Source organism: Salvelinus alpinus, chromosome 13 (genome assembly GCF_045679555.1).
Source record: "Salvelinus alpinus chromosome 13, SLU_Salpinus.1, whole genome shotgun sequence".
Lineage (NCBI taxonomy): Eukaryota > Metazoa > Chordata > Actinopteri > Salmoniformes > Salmonidae > Salvelinus > Salvelinus alpinus.
Window position 1 is genome coordinate 55,461,558 of NC_092098.1, and position 16,764 is coordinate 55,478,321.

Consider the following 16,764-nt stretch of genomic DNA (forward strand, 5'->3'; position numbering starts at 1 on the left):
ATCTATCTCTGTGGGTTGTCCTTCTCTTTATGGTGTATCTGATTCCATCTATCTCTGTGGGTTGTCCTCTATATTGTGTATCTGATTCCATCTATCTCTATGGGTTGTCCTCTATATTGTGTATCTGATTCCATCTATCTCTGTGGGTTGTCCTTCTCTATATTGTGTTCTAATTCCAACTATCTCTGTGGGTTGTCCTTTATTGGTGTCAGGGATTATACCAGGGTTTACAGGCGCAAATATAACTGATTTTATAATAGGTGCTGGTCCTTATTAGTTATGTTTGCCTGTTGGTACATGGGTAGTCAGTAGGGATAGTCAGTAGGGGTAGACATGAGGGGTAGTCAGTAGGGGTAGTCAGTAGGGGTAGTCAGTAGGGGTAGACATAAGGGGTAGTCAGTAGGGGTAGACATGAGGGGTAGTCAGTAGGGGTAGTCAGTAGGGGTAGACAGTAAGGGTAGTCAGTAGGGGTAGACAGTAAGGGTAGTCAGTAGGGGTAGACATAAGGGGTAGTCGGTAGCGGTAGACATGAGGGGTAGTCAGTAGGGGTAGACATGAGGGGTAGTCAGTAGGGGTAGTCAGTAGGGGTAGACAGTAGGGGTAGACAGTAGGGGTAGTCAGTAGGGGTAGACAGTAGGGGTAGACAGTAGGGGTAGACAGTAGGGGTAGTCAGTAGGGGTAGACAGTAGGGGTAGTCAGTAGGGGTAGTCAGTAGGGGTAGTCAGTAGGGGTAGACAGTAGGGGTAGTCAGTAGGGGTAGTCAGTAGGGGTAGACAGTAAGGGGTAGTCAGTAGGGGTAGACAGTAAGGGTAGACAGTAAGGGTAGTCAGTAGTGGTAGACAGTAGGGTTAGACAGTAGGGGTAGACAGTAGGGGTAGACAGTAAGGGTAGACAGTAAGGGTAGACAGTAGGGTAGACAGTAAGGGTAGTCAGTAGGGGTAGACAGTAAGGGTAGTCAGTAGGGGTAGACAGTAAGGGTAGTCAGTAGTGGTAGACAGTAGGGGTAGACAGTAGGGGTAGACAGTAGGGTAGACAGTAGGGGTAGACAGTAAGGGTAGACAGTAGGGGTAGACAGTAGGGGTAGACAGTAGGGGTAGACAGTAGGGGTAGACAGTAGGGGTAGTCAGTAGGGTAGACAGTAAGGGTAGACAGTAGGGGTAGTCAGTAGGGGTAGACAGTAGGGGTAGACAGTAGGGGTAGACAGTAGGGTAGACAGTAGGGGTATTCACGAGTAACTTGTGTGCAAGAGTATGGTTTTATGGATTTCAACCTGTCTCTACTGAGTCCCTAATGAACGGTGAAGGATTGACAGACAGACAGACAGACAGACAGACCTGTCAGTCTTCAGCTGTTCAAGGCTCTAATAACTGCCTCATGCTGCAGCACTGAATATCAACAGGGATATAAGATAGTGCCTCTTCACTCCAGAAGGGTGGTAGTCCACAGCTGATTGAAGGCTAGTTTAAGTAACAATGCGGGATTCGTGCGGTTAGATAAAAGAAGAAGATAAAAGGCTTATAATGGGTTCACATGGGTAGCAGTGGGTTCTCACTCATACCGTTTCTTTATCAACCTTTTGAAGTGATAAATGGTTGGTTTTTAATCAGTACATTTCTCACATTTCCAATGTATCTTTGCTGAGGTTATAGACCCGCAGAGATGCTCGAGGATTTAAACAATCTTTCTTCCTCTCCAGTGCCTGAAATCACCAAGGTGACCAGAGTCATCACAGGAGAGCCGACCTTCACCAAGGTTACGAGGGTCATCGAGGGCGAACCCACTATCACCAAGGTTACGAGGGTCATTGAGGGCGAACCCGCTATCACCAAGGTTACCAGGGTCATCGGGGGCGAACCCGCTTTCACCAAGGTTACGAGGGTCATCGAGGGCGAACCCGCTATCACCAAGGTTACCAGGGTCATCGAGGGCGAACCCGCTATCACCAAGGTTACGAGGGTCATCGAGGGCGAACCCGCTATCACCAAGGTTACGAGGGTCATCGAGGGCGAACCCGCTATCACCAAGGTTACCAGGGTCATCGAGGGCAAACCCGCTATCACCAAGGTTACCAGAGTCATCAAGGGCAAACCCACAATCACCAAGGTTACCAGAGTTGTCAAGGGCGAACCCACAATCACCAAGGTTACAAGAGTCGTCGAGGGTGAGCCTACCCTCAACAAGGTGAAAAGGGTAATCGAGGGAGAACCCGCTATCACCAAGGTTACCAGGGTCATCGAAGGACTGCCCATCACAAAGGTCACCAGAGTTATTGAGAGTAAGTTCCCATGTTTCCAAAATGGTTGATCTGGAACATTGGCTCACAGCAAAAGGCCGATGGTTAAGGCTTGGGTTGGTCAATGTTTGGATCAGGATAGCATTGGAATAAGACGAAAACAAAAGTTTGGGAATCACAGCTCTCTGACGTCACGTTGAGGATAGTTGTAATGGTAATATTACATTGACCTGCTGCCGGGTTGAGTTAGCTGTGACGTCACGTTGAGGATAGTTGTAATGGTAATATTACATTGACCTGCTGCTGGGTTGAGTTAGATTAGAGTAGAAGACATAAATAATTCCTCTCTATCCTCTCACACAGCTCACCGTGGTTCCTCAGATGGAAGGCTGGAGACTGAAGGAGACATCAACAAGATGCTTGAAGAAGGTCAGTAAAGATTTGCCACTTTTATCCTTCAGATGTAGTACTTCAATAATGTATCCATAGTGTTATATTTATATCAATGTTTTTATATTTATTTATATCAAATGTATACAGATGCCATTTCTTAATTTGATCATCCTGTTGTTCAAAGTTGGTGTATTGGAGGTTTAAAAACGCTTCTAACATTTGTAGTTTCAACTTTAAAATTTCAGACTTGATTTTCCCTAACTAAAAAATTTGTCAAGCCCTACATAAATTGTCCATTAATTATTATCCACATAACAATTTACATTTCCTGTTCCTGCACCTTTATTTTCCTGCTGTAGCAAACTGGCTCAAATTAAGATATGGCATCTGTATCAAAATATGGATGTCTTTTAACAGTATAAGATATAAACGTCAATGTACGTTAACAGTCTATAGACGTCAATGTACTTTAACGTTCTATAGACGTCATCATACGTTAACAGTCTATAGACGTCATCATACTTTAACGTTCTATAAACGTCAATGTACGTTAACATTCTGTAGACGTCATCGTAAGTTAACATTCTATAGACGTCAGTGTACGTTAACATTCTATAGACGTCAGTGTACGTTAACGTTCTATAGACGTCAATGTACGTTAACGTTCTATAGACGTCAGTGTACGTTAACATTCTATAGACGTCAATGTACGTTAACGTTCTATAAACGTCATCATACGTTAACGTTCTATAAACGTAAATGAATGTTAACAATATAATGATATCAATATCCCTCATTTCCTCCGGTGTGTCTTCTATGTTGGCAGTAACCTGCATGAGTAAATCAGGGATACATGTATATAGTTGAACAATATTTAATGCAAAGCCTTTGCATGGTTGCCAATGGAAAAACGCATCAATGCCTAATATTGGCCATATAGCTTTGTAACATGTTGATCAGCTGGTGATGGAGCTTTACATACAACATGCCTAGGCTACGTGCATGTATGTGACACGTTCGTGTAATCCATCACGACGAGTATGTGCTACGTTTAAAGCCTGAAATCTGTTCCCAAACAGTAATGTTTGGCTTGATGTTGGACTACTTTCAATCCATCAACAATCTTGTTTTATTGTAACTACTTTAAGAATTGGCAGATGCAGTGTATTGAGATAAAGTCCATGCAAACTGATATCTCGTAACCTCTACGGACCCCCCATCCCGGATCCGGGATCATCCTCATCAGAAACGCTGACTAGCATAGCCTAGCCTAGCGCCACAGGGATATCATATAATATAATTTCATGAAATCACAAGTCCAATACAGCAAATGAAAGATAAACATTTTATCCAGAAGTGAAAAGGCGGCCCCGGGTGCCGCAGTGGTCTAGGGCACTGCATCGCAGCGCTAGCTGCGCCACCAGAGTCTCTGGGTTCGCGCCCAGGCTCTGTCGCAGCCGGCCGCGACCGGGAGGTCCGTGGGGCAACGCACAATTGGCCTAGTGTCGTCCGGGTTAGGGAGGGTTTGGCCGGTAGGGATATCCTTGTCTCATCGCGCTCCAGCGACTCCTGTGGCGGGCCAGGCGCAGTGCGCGCTAACCGAGGAGGGCGGGTGCACGGTGTTTCCTCCGACACATTGGTGCGGCTGGCTTCCGGGTTGGAGGCGCGCAGTGCGGCTTGGTTGGGTTGTGCTTCGGAGGACGCATGGCTTTCGACCTTCGTCTCTCCCGAGCCCGTACGGGAGTTGTAGCGATGAGACAAGATAGTAATTACTAGCGATTGGATACCACGAAAATTGGGGAGAAAACGGGGTAAAAAAAAAATAATTAAGAAAAAAAAGAGAGGGCGGCCCCATATTCCAAGAGGTTTTAAACAGACCTCCGCAGGGGCGCAGACATCAGCTTGTGGGTTTTATAAGCAGACCGAAACGGACAGGTTTTCTATATATCCACCATCTTTGATCAAGAGCGTGATAATTAGTTGACAAGTTGAATCAGGTGTACTAGTTCTGGGAATATTTGAAAAACATGGAACATCTGGGGGGGTCCCAGAGGAAAGATTTTAAAACCTCTGGTCTAGCACAGACAACTACAGGATCTGTGATGACTTTGCCATGTTTAGGTCCAATGATTAGACGTGTCCAAGGTTGAGAAGTTTCTGGAGAGTGAGGTTCATATTCTCCAGTAGGAGGAGATCAAGAACCTCACAGACGGAGGTTCGTCTGTCGGAGACGTAAACAAACAAACGACTGACAACCGCACGTGTATATATATATACACGTAATCAAACACGGCTGCTTTCCTATCGCCCTCTCTCTGTAACCAGCAGAGGAGTAGGAGGCATAGCCGTGTGTGTACTGTGTCTGTCAGTATGTGTCTCTGGGCAATATATTGTATGTTGTTAAGTCGTTAAATGACTACGACATCCCCCCACTCCTCTCTGCTGCTGCTCTTAAGGTGGAACCGGACACACAACGGTCACCAAGATCATCGGGCCTCACATCATTGAGGGTAGGGCGACCTTAAATGAACTCTCTTCTACCTAGATAGAATATCTCGTTGTTAATGCTCAGTACTGCCTCCCCTGATTCGGAGACCATCGATGTCCCCTTCAGTGCTGCAGATCTGAAGAAAGACGAACACAGGTGGAACCAAAATGGGAACAGGTTCCATGTTAGATTGTTAGGTGGAGTCATTTTTACCAACAACTACCAGGGTCGCGGGTATAGGACCAGGGTCGCGGGTATAGGACCAGGGTCGCGGGTATAGGACCAGGGTCGCGGGTATAGGACCAGGGTCGCGGGTATAGGACCAGGGTCGCGGGTATAGGACCAGGGTCGCGGGTATAGGACCAGGGTCGCGGGTATAGGACCAGGGTCGCGGGTATAGGACCATGGTGGAGGGTATAGGACCATGGTGGAGGGTATGGGACCAGGGTGGAGGGGTATGGGACTAGGGTATAGGACCAGGACTAGGGTATAGGACCAGGACTAGGGTATAGGACCAGGACTAGGGTATATGACCATGACTAGGGTATAGGACCATGACTAGGGTATAGGACCAGGACTAGTGTGTAGGACCAGGTTCGAGGATATAGGACCAGGTTCGAGGGTATGGGACCAGGGTATAGGACCAGGACTAGGGTATAGGACCAGGACTAGGGTATAGGACCAGGACTAGGGTGTAGGACCAGGTTCGAGGATATAGGACCAGGTTCGAGGGTATGGGACCAGGGTATAGGACCAGGACTAGGGTGTAGGACCAGGACTAGGGTATAGGACCAGGTTCGAGGGTATAGAACCAGTGTCGAGGGTATGGGACCAGGGTGGAGGGTATGGGACCAGGGTGGAGGGTATGGGACCAGGGTGGAGGGTATGGGACCAGGGTGGAGGGTATGGGACCAGGGTGGAGGGTATGGGACCAGGGTCGAGGGTATGGGACCAGGGTCGAGGGTATGGGACCAGGGTCGAGGGTATAGAACCAGGACTAGGATATCGGAGCAGGACTAGGGTATAGGACCAGGACTAGGGAGCTGTGTTCTACAGTGTGAAACCGTATCTGTGGATCCATGCATCTGCCATTTTGTGTCTAACAGCTCCAGTTTCATCCCACAGGCCCGGAATTCTCTAAGATCACCACCATCCACGGCAACCCAGAAATGATCGACCAAGAGTCAGAGAGGATCACCAAACTAATCCAAGGTCAGAATGTACAATCTTTCAAGATGAAGTCCTAATTAAGATAAGGCATTTTTGAGGGTATAGGACCAGGGCTAGGGTATAGTACCAGGGTCAAGGGTATAGGACCAGGACTAGGGTATAGGACCAGGACTAGGGTATAGGACCAGGGTCAAGGGTATAGGACCAGGACTAGGGTATTGGAAGGACCAGGGTCGAGGGTATAGAACCAGGGTCGAGGGTATAGGACCAGGACTAGGGTATTGGAAGGACCAGGGTCGAGGGTATAGAACTAGGACTAGGGTATAGGAAGGACCAGGGTTGAGGGTATAGAACCAGGACTAGGGTATAGGAAGGACCAGGGTCAAGGGTATAGGACCAGGACTAGGAATAGGGTATAGGAAGGACAAGGGTTGAGGGTATAGAACCAGGACTAGGGTATAGGACCAGGGTCGAGGGTATAGAACCAGGGTTGAGGGTATAGGACCTGGACTTTGGTATAGGACCAGGACTAGTGTATAGGACCAGGGTCGAGGGTAAAGGACCAGGGTCGAGGGTAAAGGACCAGGGTCGAGGGTATAGGACCAGGGTCGAGGGTAAAGGACCAGGGTCGAGGGTAAAGGACCAGGGTCGAGGGTAAAGGACCAGGGTCGAGGGTAAAGGACCAGGGTCGAGGGTATAGGACCAGGGTCGAGGGTGTAGGACCATGTCGAGGGTTTTGGACCAGGGTCGAGGGTATAGGACCAGGGTTGAGGGTATAGGACTAGGTCGAGGGTTTTGGACCAGGGTTGAGGGTATAGGACCAGGGTCGAGGGTATAGGACCAGGGTTGAGGGTATAGGACCAGGGTTGAGGGTATAGGACCAGGGTCGAGGGTTTTGGACCAGGGTTGAGGGTATAGGACCATGTCGAGGGTTTTGGACCAGGGTTGAGGGTATAGAACCAGGGTCGAGGGTATAGGACCAGGACTAGGGTATAGGACCAGGGTCGAGGGTATAGGACCAGGGTTGAGGGTATAGGACCAGGACTTGGGTATAGGACCTGGACTAGTGTATAGGACCAGGGTCGAGGGTATAGGACCAGGGTCGAGGGTAAAGGACCAGGGTCGAGGGTATGGGACCAGGGTCGAGGGTATGGGACCAGGGTCGAGGGTATGGGACCAGGGTCGAGGGTATGGGACCAGGGTCGAGGGTATGGGACCAGGGTCGAGGGTATAGGACCAGGGTCGAGGGTATAGGACCAGGGTCGAGGGTATAGGACCATGGTGGAGGGTATGGGACCAGGGTGGAGGGGTATGGGACTAGGGTATAGGACCAGGACTAGGGTATAGGACCAGGACTAGGGTATATGACCATGACTAGGGTATAGGACCATGACTAGGGTATAGGACCAGGACTAGGGTGTAGGACCAGGTTCGAGGATATAGGACCAGGTTCGAGGGTATGGGACCAGGGTATAGGACCAGGACTAGGGTGTAGGACCAGGACTAGGGTATAGGACCAGGTTCGAGGGTATAGAACCAGTGTCGAGGGTATGGGACCAGGGTGGAGGGTATGGGACCAGGGTGGAGGGTATGGGACCAGGGTGGAGGGTATGGGACCAGGGTGGAGGGTATGGGACCAGGGTGGAGGGTATGGGACCAGGGTCGAGGGTATGGGACCAGGGTCGAGGGTATAGGACCAGGACTAGGATATAGGACCAGGGTCGAGGGTATAGGACCAGGGTTGAGGGTATAGGACCAGGACTTGGGTATAGGACCTGGACTAGTGTATAGGACCAGGGTCGAGGGTATAGGACCAGGGTCGAGGGTAAAGGACCAGGGTCGAGGGTAAAGGACCAGGGTCGAGGGTAAAGGACCAGGGTCGAGGGTATGGGACCAGGGTGGAGGGTATGGGACCAGGGTCGAGGGAATGGGACCAGGGTGGAGGGTATGGGACCAGGGTGGAGGGTATGGGACCAGGGTGGAGGGTATGGGACCAGGGTGGAGGGTATGGGACCAGGGTGGAGGGTATGGGACCAGGGTGGAGGGTATGGGACCAGGGTCGAGGGTATGGGACCAGGGTCGAGGGTATGGGACCAGGGTCGAGGGTATGGGACCAGGGTCGAGGGTATGGGACCAGGGTCGAGGGTATAGGACCAGGGTCGAGGGTATGGGACCAGGGTCGAGGGTATGGGACCAGGGTCGAGGGTATAGGACCAGGGTCGAGGGTATGGGACCAGGGTCGAGGTTATGGGACCAGGGTCGAGGGTATGGGACCAGGGTCGAGGGTATAGGACCAGGGTCGAGGGTATAGGACCAGGGTCGAGGGTATAGGACCAGGGTCGAGGGTATAGGACCATGGTGGAGGGTATGGGACCAGGGTGGAGGGGTATGGGACTAGGGTATAGGACCAGGACTAGGGTATAGGACCAGGACTAGGGTATATGACCATGACTAGGGTATAGGACCATGACTAGGGTATAGGACCAGGACTAGGGTGTAGGACCAGGTTCGAGGATATAGGACCAGGTTCGAGGGTATGGGACCAGGGTATAGGACCAGGACTAGGGTGTAGGACCAGGACTAGGGTATAGGACCAGGTTCGAGGGTATAGAACCAGTGTCGAGGGTATGGGACCAGGGTGGAGGGTATGGGACCAGGGTGGAGGGTATGGGACCAGGGTGGAGGGTATGGGACCAGGGTGGAGGGTATGGGACCAGGGTGGAGGGTATGGGACCAGGGTCGAGGGTATGGGACCAGGGCCGAGGGTATAGGACCAGGACTAGGATATAGAACCAGGACTAGGATATCGGAGCAGGACTAGGGTATAGGACCAGGACTAGGGAGCTGTGTTCTACAGTGTGAAACCGTATCTGTGGATCCATGCATCTGCCATTTTGTGTCTAACAGCTCCAGTTTCATCCCACAGGCCCGGAATTCTCTAAGATCACCACCATCCACGGCAACCCAGAAATGATCGACCAAGAGTCAGAGAGGATCACCAAACTAATCCAAGGTCAGAATGTACAATCTTTCAAGATGAAGTCCTAATTAAGATAAGGCAATTTTGAGGGTATAGGACCAGGGCTAGGGTATAGTACCAGGGTCAAGGGTATAGGACCAGGACTAGGGTATAGGACCAGGACTAGGGTATAGGACCAGGGTCAAGGGTATAGGACCAGGACTAGGGTATAGGAAGGACCAGGGTCGAGGGTATAGAACCAGGGTCGAGGGTATAGGACCAGGACTAGGGTATAGGACCAGGGTCGAGGGTATAGAACTAGGACTAGGGTATAGGAAGGACCAGGGTTGAGGGTATAGAACCAGGACTAGGGTATAGGAAGGACCAGGGTCAAGGGTATAGGACCAGGACTAGGGTATAGGAAGGACAAGGGTTGAGGGTATAGAACCAGGACTAGGGTATAGGACCAGGGTCGAGGGTATAGAACCAGGGTTGAGGGTATAGGACCAGGACTTTGGTATAGGACCAGGACTAGTGTATAGGACCAGGGTCGAGGGTAAAGGACCAGGGTCGAGGGTAAAGGACCAGGGTCGAGGGTATAGGACCAGGGTCGAGGGTAAAGGACCAGGGTCGAGGGTAAAGGACCAGGGTCGAGGGTAAAGGACCAGGGTCGAGGGTATAGGACCAGGGTCGAGGGTGTAGGACCATGTCGAGGGTTTTGGACCAGGGTCGAGGGTATAGGACCAGGGTTGAGGGTATAGGACTAGGTCGAGGGTTTTGGACCAGGGTTGAGGGTATAGGACCAGGGTTGAGGGTATAGGACCAGGGTTGAGGGTATAGGACCAGGGTTGAGGGTATAGGACCAGGGTCGAGGGTTTTGGACCAGGGTTGAGGGTATAGGACCATGTCGAGGGTTTTGGACCAGGGTTGAGGGTATAGAACCAGGGTCGAGGGTATAGGACCAGGACTAGGGTATAGGACCAGGGTCGAGGGTATAGGACCAGGGTTGAGGGTATAGGACCAGGACTTGGGTATAGGACCTGGACTAGTGTATAGGACCAGGGTCGAGGGTATAGGACCAGGGTCGAGGGTAAAGGACCAGGGTCGAGGGTAAAGGACCAGGGTCGAGGGTAAAGGACCAGGGTGGAGGGTATGGGACCAGGGTGGAGGGAATGGGACCAGGGTGGAGGGTATGGGACCAGGGTGGAGGGTATGGGACCAGGGTGGAGGGTATGGGACCAGGGTCGAGGGTATGGGACCAGGGTGGAGGGTATGGGACCAGGGTGGAGGGTATGGGACCAGGGTCGAGGGTATGGGACCAGGGTCGAGGGTATGGGACCAGGGTCGAGGGTATGGGACCAGGGTCGAGGGTATGGGACCAGGGTCGAGGGTATGGGACCAGGGTCGAGGGTATGGGACCAGGGTCGAGGGTATAGGACCAGGGTCGAGGGTATGGGACCAGGGTCGAGGGTATAGGACCAGGGTCAAGGGTATGGGACCAGGGTCGAGGGTATGGGACCAGGGTCGAGGGTATGGGACCAGGGTCGAGGGTATGGGACCAGGGTCGAGGGTATGGGACCAGGGTGGAGGGTATGGGACCAGGGTGGAGGGTATGGGACCAGGGTGGAGGGTATGGGACTAGGGTGGAGGGTATGGGACCAGGGTCGAGGGTATGGGACCAGGTTCGAGGGTATAGGACCAGGGTGGAGGGTATAGGACTAGGGTATAGGACCAGGACTAGGGTATAGGACCAGGACTAGGGTGTAGGACCATGACTAGGGTATAGGACCAGGACTAGGGTGTAGGACCAGGTTCGAGGATATAGGACCAGGTTCGAGGGTAGGGACCAGGGTGGAGGGGTATGGGACCAGGGTATAGGACCAGGACTAGGGTGTAGGACCAGGACTAGGGTATAGGACCATGACTAGGGTATAGGACCAGGACTAGGGTGTAGGACCAGGTTCGAGGATATAGGACCAGGTTCGAGGGCATGGGACCAGGGTCGAGAGTATGGGACCAGGGTTGAGTGTATAGGACCAGGACTAGGGTATAGAACCAGGACTAGGATATAGGAGCAGGACTAGGGTATAGGACCAGGACTAGGGAGCTATGTTCTACAGTGTGAAATAGTATCTGTGGATCCATGCATCTGCCATTTTGTGTCTAACAGCTCCAGTTTCCTCCCACAGGCCCGGAATTCTCTAAGATCACCACCATCCACGGCAACCCGGAAATGATCGACCAAGAGTCAGCGAGGATCACCAAACTAATCCAAGGTCAGAATGTACAATCTTTCAAGATGAAGTCCTAATTAAGATAAGGCAATTTTGAGGGTATAGGACCAGGGCTAGGGTATAGTACCAGGGTCAAGGGTATAGGACCAGGACTAGGGTATAGGACCAGGACTAAGGTATAGGACCAGGGTCAAGGGTATAGGACCAGGACTAGGGTATAGGAAGGACCAGGGTCAAGGGTATGGGACCAGGGTCGAGGGTATGGGACCAGGGTCGAGGGTATGGGACCAGGGTCGAGGGTATGGGACCAGGGTGGAGGGTATGGGACCAGGGTGGAGGGTATGGGACCAGGGTGGAGGGTATGGGACTAGGGTGGAGGGTATGGGACCAGGGTGGAGGGTATGGGACCAGGGTCGAGGGTATGGGACCAGGGTCGAGGGTATAGGACCAGGGTGGAGGGTATAGGACTAGGGTATAGGACCAGGACTAGGGTATAGGACCAGGACTAGGGTGTAGGACCATGACTAGGGTATAGGACCAGGACTAGGGTGTAGGACCAGGTTCGAGGATATAGGACCAGGTTCGAGGGTATGGGACCAGGGTGGAGGGGTATGGGACCAGGGTATAGGACCAGGACTAGGGTGTAGGACCAGGACTAGGGTATAGGACCATGACTAGGGTATAGGACCAGGACTAGGGTGTAGGACCAGGTTCGAGGATATAGGACCAGGTTCGAGGGCATGGGACCAGGGTCGAGAGTATGGGACCAGGGTTGAGTGTATAGGACCAGGACTAGGGTATAGAACCAGGACTAGGATATAGGACCAGGACTAGGGTATAGGACCAGGACTAAGGTATAGGACCAGGGTCAAGGGTATAGGACCAGGACTAGGGTATAGGAAGGACCAGGACTAGGGTATAGGAAGGACCAGGGTCGAGGGTATAGGACCAGGACTAGGGTATAGGACCAGGGTCGAGGGTATAGGACGAGGACTAGGGTATAGGACCAGGACTAGGGTATAGGACCAGGACTAGTGTATAGGACCAGGTTCGAGGGTATAGGACCAGGGTCGAGGGTAAAGGACCAGGGTCGAGGGTATAGGACCAGGGTTGAGGGTATAGGACTAGGTCGAGGGTGTAGGACCAGAGTCGAGGGTGTAGGACCAGGGTCGAGGGTGTAGGACCAGGGTCGAGGGTATAGGACCAGGACTAGGGTATAGGACCAGGGTATAGGACCAGGGTTGGGGGTAGAGGACCAGGCTTGAGGGTATAGGACCAGGGTCGAGGGTATAGGACCAGGGTCGAGGGTATAGGACCAGGGTCGAGGGTATAGGACCAGGGTCGAGGGTATAGGACCAGGGTTGAGGGTATAGGACAAGGACTAGGGCATGGGTCCAGGGTATAGGACCAGGGTCGAGGGTAGAGGACCAGGACATAGGAGCAGGACTAGGATATAGGAGCAGGACTAGGATATAGGAGCAGGACTAGGGTATAGGACCAGGACTCGGGAACTGTGTTCTACAGTGTGAAATCGTATCTGTGGACCCATGCATCTGCCATTTTGTGTCTAACAGCTCCAGTTTCCTCCCACAGGCCCGGAATTCTCTAAGATCACCACCATCCACGGCAACCCGGAAATGATCGACCAAGAGTCAGCGAGGATCACCAAACTAATCCAAGGTCAGAATCTACAATCTTTCAAGTTGAAGTCCTAATTGATTTTCAGACCTGAAGACAAGTTGTCTCTGTCAAGCATCTTCGCCTAATTTAAACAACAGTTTTCAGACTTCAAGGCAAGTTGTCTCTGTTAAGCACCTTCCCCTAATTTAAACAAAACGCAGGCATGCACGCAATAACAGTTAGTGAGAATGTCCTCCCTGCATTGTGTTGCAAATGGCTTTTGCTTCAGAAAGATGCATATTTTGCAACACAAAAAGGTACCAGGACAGCCATTTTACAAAGTGTCTTGCATTCTTGCATTGGGCACTTGCAAAAGGTCATCAGGTATAGATGATGTGTTAGGCTGCATGTTCCATTTGACTGACGGTTTGTCTCTCTCTCTCTCTACAGGTGGAGGTAGTATGGGGGCCCCTGCCAAAAGAGCTCCTGGTAACTACAGAGACATGACAAGACACACACATACACACACCCCACATCAGTGAAATTACAACTCATTCATCAACAGGTTCGTCAACAGCCCTACTTAAAACTTCTTATGGCTGCAATCCCGTTAACGGGATCGATATGACAACAACCAGTGAAAGTGCAGGGCGCCAAATTCAAACAACAGAAATCGAATAATTAAAATTCCTCAGACATTCATGTGTCTTATACCATTTTAAAGGTAATCTTCTTGTTAATCCCACCAAAGTGTCCGAGTTCAAATAGGCTTTTCAGCGAAAGCACCACAAACGATTATGTTAGGTCACGCAAAGTCACAGACAAACACAGTCATTTTTCCAGCCAAAGACAGGAGTCACAAAAAGCAGAAATAGAGATAAAATGAATCACTAACCTTTGATGATCTTCATCAGATGACACTCATAGGACTTCATGTTACACACTACATATATGTTTTGTTCGATAAAGTTAATATTTATATCCAAAACCTCAGTTTACATTGGCGCCATGTTCAGAAATGCCTCCAAAATATCCTGAGAAATTGCAGAGAGCCACATCAAATAATATAAATACTCATCATAAACTTTGATGAAAAATACATGTTTTACATAGAATTAAAGATACACTTGTTCTTAATGCAACCGCTGTGTCAGATTTCAAAAAGCTTTACCGCAAAACACAATATTCAATAATCTGAAAACAGCGTTCAGCCACAAAAGCAAGCCATACAATTACCCGCCAAATTGTGCAGTCAACAAAACTCATAAAAAGCATTATAAATCTTCACTTACCTTTGCTGATCTTTGTCGGAATGCACTCCCAGGACTCCCACTTCCACAAGAAATGTTCGTTTTGTTCGGTAATGTCCATCATTTATGTCCAAATAGCTATTCTTGTTAGCGTGTTTGGTAAACAAATCCAACGTCAGAAAGCGCGTTCACTAAAAGCTGACAATGTCAAAAAGTTCTGTAACAGTCAGTAGAAACATGTCAAACAATGTATTGAATCAATCTTTAGAAAGTTCCAACCGGAGAATTACATTGACTTCAGATGTGCGATGGAACATAGCTCCCTCTCATGTGAACGCGCATGGTCAGAGCATGGTCAGGTCATGGCAGACCTGACTAATTCCCCTCTCATTCGGCCCCCCTTCACAGTAGAGGCATCAGACAAGGTTCTACAGACTGTTGACATCTAGTGGAAGCCGTAGGAAGTGCAAACTCATCCATATCTCGCTTTGAATTCAATAGGATCTTGGTTGAAAATCGACCAGCCTCAGCATTCGCACTTCCTTTTTGGATTTTTTCTCAGGTTTTTGCCTGCCATATGAGTTCTGTTATACTCACATACATCATTCAAACAGTTTTAGAAACTTCAGAGTGTTTTCTATCCAATACTAATAATAATATGCATATATTAGCAACTGGGACTGAGGAGCAGGCAGTTTACTATGGGCACCTCTGTGCACCCTTCATCCAAGCTACTCAATACTGCCCCTGCAGCCATAAGAAGTTTTAACACTGATGATCAAGACAAGCTGTCAAATGATTGGTGTCAGCACTGTAAGACAATATGCAAACAGTCACCAAGTCACCAACTCAACAATATGCAGACAGTCACCAAGTCTACCGATCAAATATCTATTATCGTTGGAAAACCCTAACTTGTGATTCTTACTGGTGGTCTCTACCTCTCTATCTGTCTCTGTCTCTCTATTTTGTCTCTCTCTTTCCATGTATTTTTCTGTTATACTCTTATTTTTCCTTTCCCTCTCTTCTTCCTGTTCCACTACTGTTCTTCCTGTCTTTCCCTCTCTTCTTCCTGTTCCACTACTGTTCTTCCTGTCTTTCCCTCTCTTCTTCCTGTTCCACTACTGTTCTCCCTACCTGTCTTCCCCTCTCTTCTTCCTGTTCCACTACTGTTCTTCCTACCTGTCTTCCCCTCTCTTCTTCCTGTTCCACTACTGTTCTTCCTACCTGTCTTCCCCTCTCTTCTTCCTGTTCCACTACTGTTCTTCCTACCTGTCTTCCCCTCTCTTCTTCCTGTTCCACTACTGTTCTTTCTACCTGTCTTCCCCTCTCTTCTTCCTGTTCCACTACTGTTCTGCCTACCTGTCTTCCCCTCTCTTCTTCCTGTTCCACTACTTTCCCTCTGTCTGTCCATCTCTTTCTCTACAGTTGGTGTAAGGAGGAGGAAGGTAAGGCTGGTAAGACGCCACAACAACCAAAAGTCACATCCAGCCAAGACCAGTCCATACCAGTCCAGGCCTGCCCAGTCCATATCAGTCCAGCCCTGAACAGTCCATACCAGTCCAGCCCTGACCAGTCCAAACCAGTAAAACCAAACCAGAAAAAACAGTCCAGACCAGCCAAGACAAGTCCAAGCCAGCAAAGACCAATCCAGACCAGTCCAGACCAGTAAAAACCAGTAATGACCAGTCTAGACCAATCCAGACCAGTAAAAACCGGTAATGACCAGTCCAGACCAGTAAAAACCGGTAATGACCAGTCCAGTCCAGTAAAAACCGGTAATGACCAGTCCAGACCAGTAAAAACCGGTAATGACCAGTCCAGACCAGTAAAAACCGGCAATGACCAGTCCAGACCAGTAAAAACCGGCAATGACCAGTCCAGACCAGTCCAGTCCAGACCAGTAAAAACCGGTAATGACCAGTCCAGACCAGTAAAAACCGGTAATGACCAGTCCAGACCAGTAAAAACCGGTAATGACCAGTCTAGACCAGACTAGCCCTGCAGGAATATCTTTCCAGATCACCATAGAGACACTGCAAGGAGCTCGCCAAGATACACAGCAACACAAAAACACTTTCTAAGTTCCCTTGATGGGAAACAAAAGGAAGAACCCATGTGGAACATCTATAACAATCAAGTAGGCTACTTGGGCAGCAAAAGACGTTGAAAAGACGTTGGAAATGCGCATTTCTTTGGTTGAAAAGACGTTGGAAATGCGCATTTCTTTGGTTGAAAAGACGTTGGAAATACGCATTTCTTTGGTTGAAAAGACGTTGGAAATACGCATTTCTTTGGTTGAAAAGACGTTGGAAATACGCATTTCTTTGGTTGAAAATACGTTGGAAATGCGCATTTCTTTGGTTGAAAAGACGTTGGAAATACGCATTTCTTTGGTTGAAAAGACGTTGGAAATA

The 16,764-nt window shown here is 49.8% G+C and overlaps 1 protein-coding gene across 4 annotated transcripts in view; it reads left to right on the top strand.

The window, feature by feature from the left end:
• The window catches only part of LOC139537947 (periostin-like), an 86,625-nt gene extending 70,613 nt beyond the window's left edge, over positions 1–16,012 (top strand). The window contains exons 18-26 of one of the 4 annotated variants that reach the window (XM_071339856.1): positions 1,697–2,275; positions 2,597–2,662; positions 5,083–5,136; positions 6,240–6,326; positions 9,211–9,297; positions 11,433–11,519; positions 13,071–13,157; positions 13,548–13,586; positions 15,776–16,012. In XM_071339856.1, coding sequence (XP_071195957.1) covers positions 1,697–2,275; positions 2,597–2,662; positions 5,083–5,136; positions 6,240–6,326; positions 9,211–9,297; positions 11,433–11,519; positions 13,071–13,157; positions 13,548–13,586; positions 15,776–15,894 — 1,205 coding nt within the window. In that variant the 3' untranslated portion in view covers positions 15,895–16,012. The remainder of the gene's footprint in view (positions 1–1,696; positions 2,276–2,596; positions 2,663–5,082; positions 5,137–6,239; positions 6,327–9,210; positions 9,298–11,432; positions 11,520–13,070; positions 13,158–13,547; positions 13,587–15,775) is intronic. The other 3 variants (XM_071339853.1, XM_071339854.1, XM_071339855.1) reach the window with 3 other exon arrangements.
• The last annotated feature ends 752 nt before the right edge of the window (positions 16,013–16,764 follow it).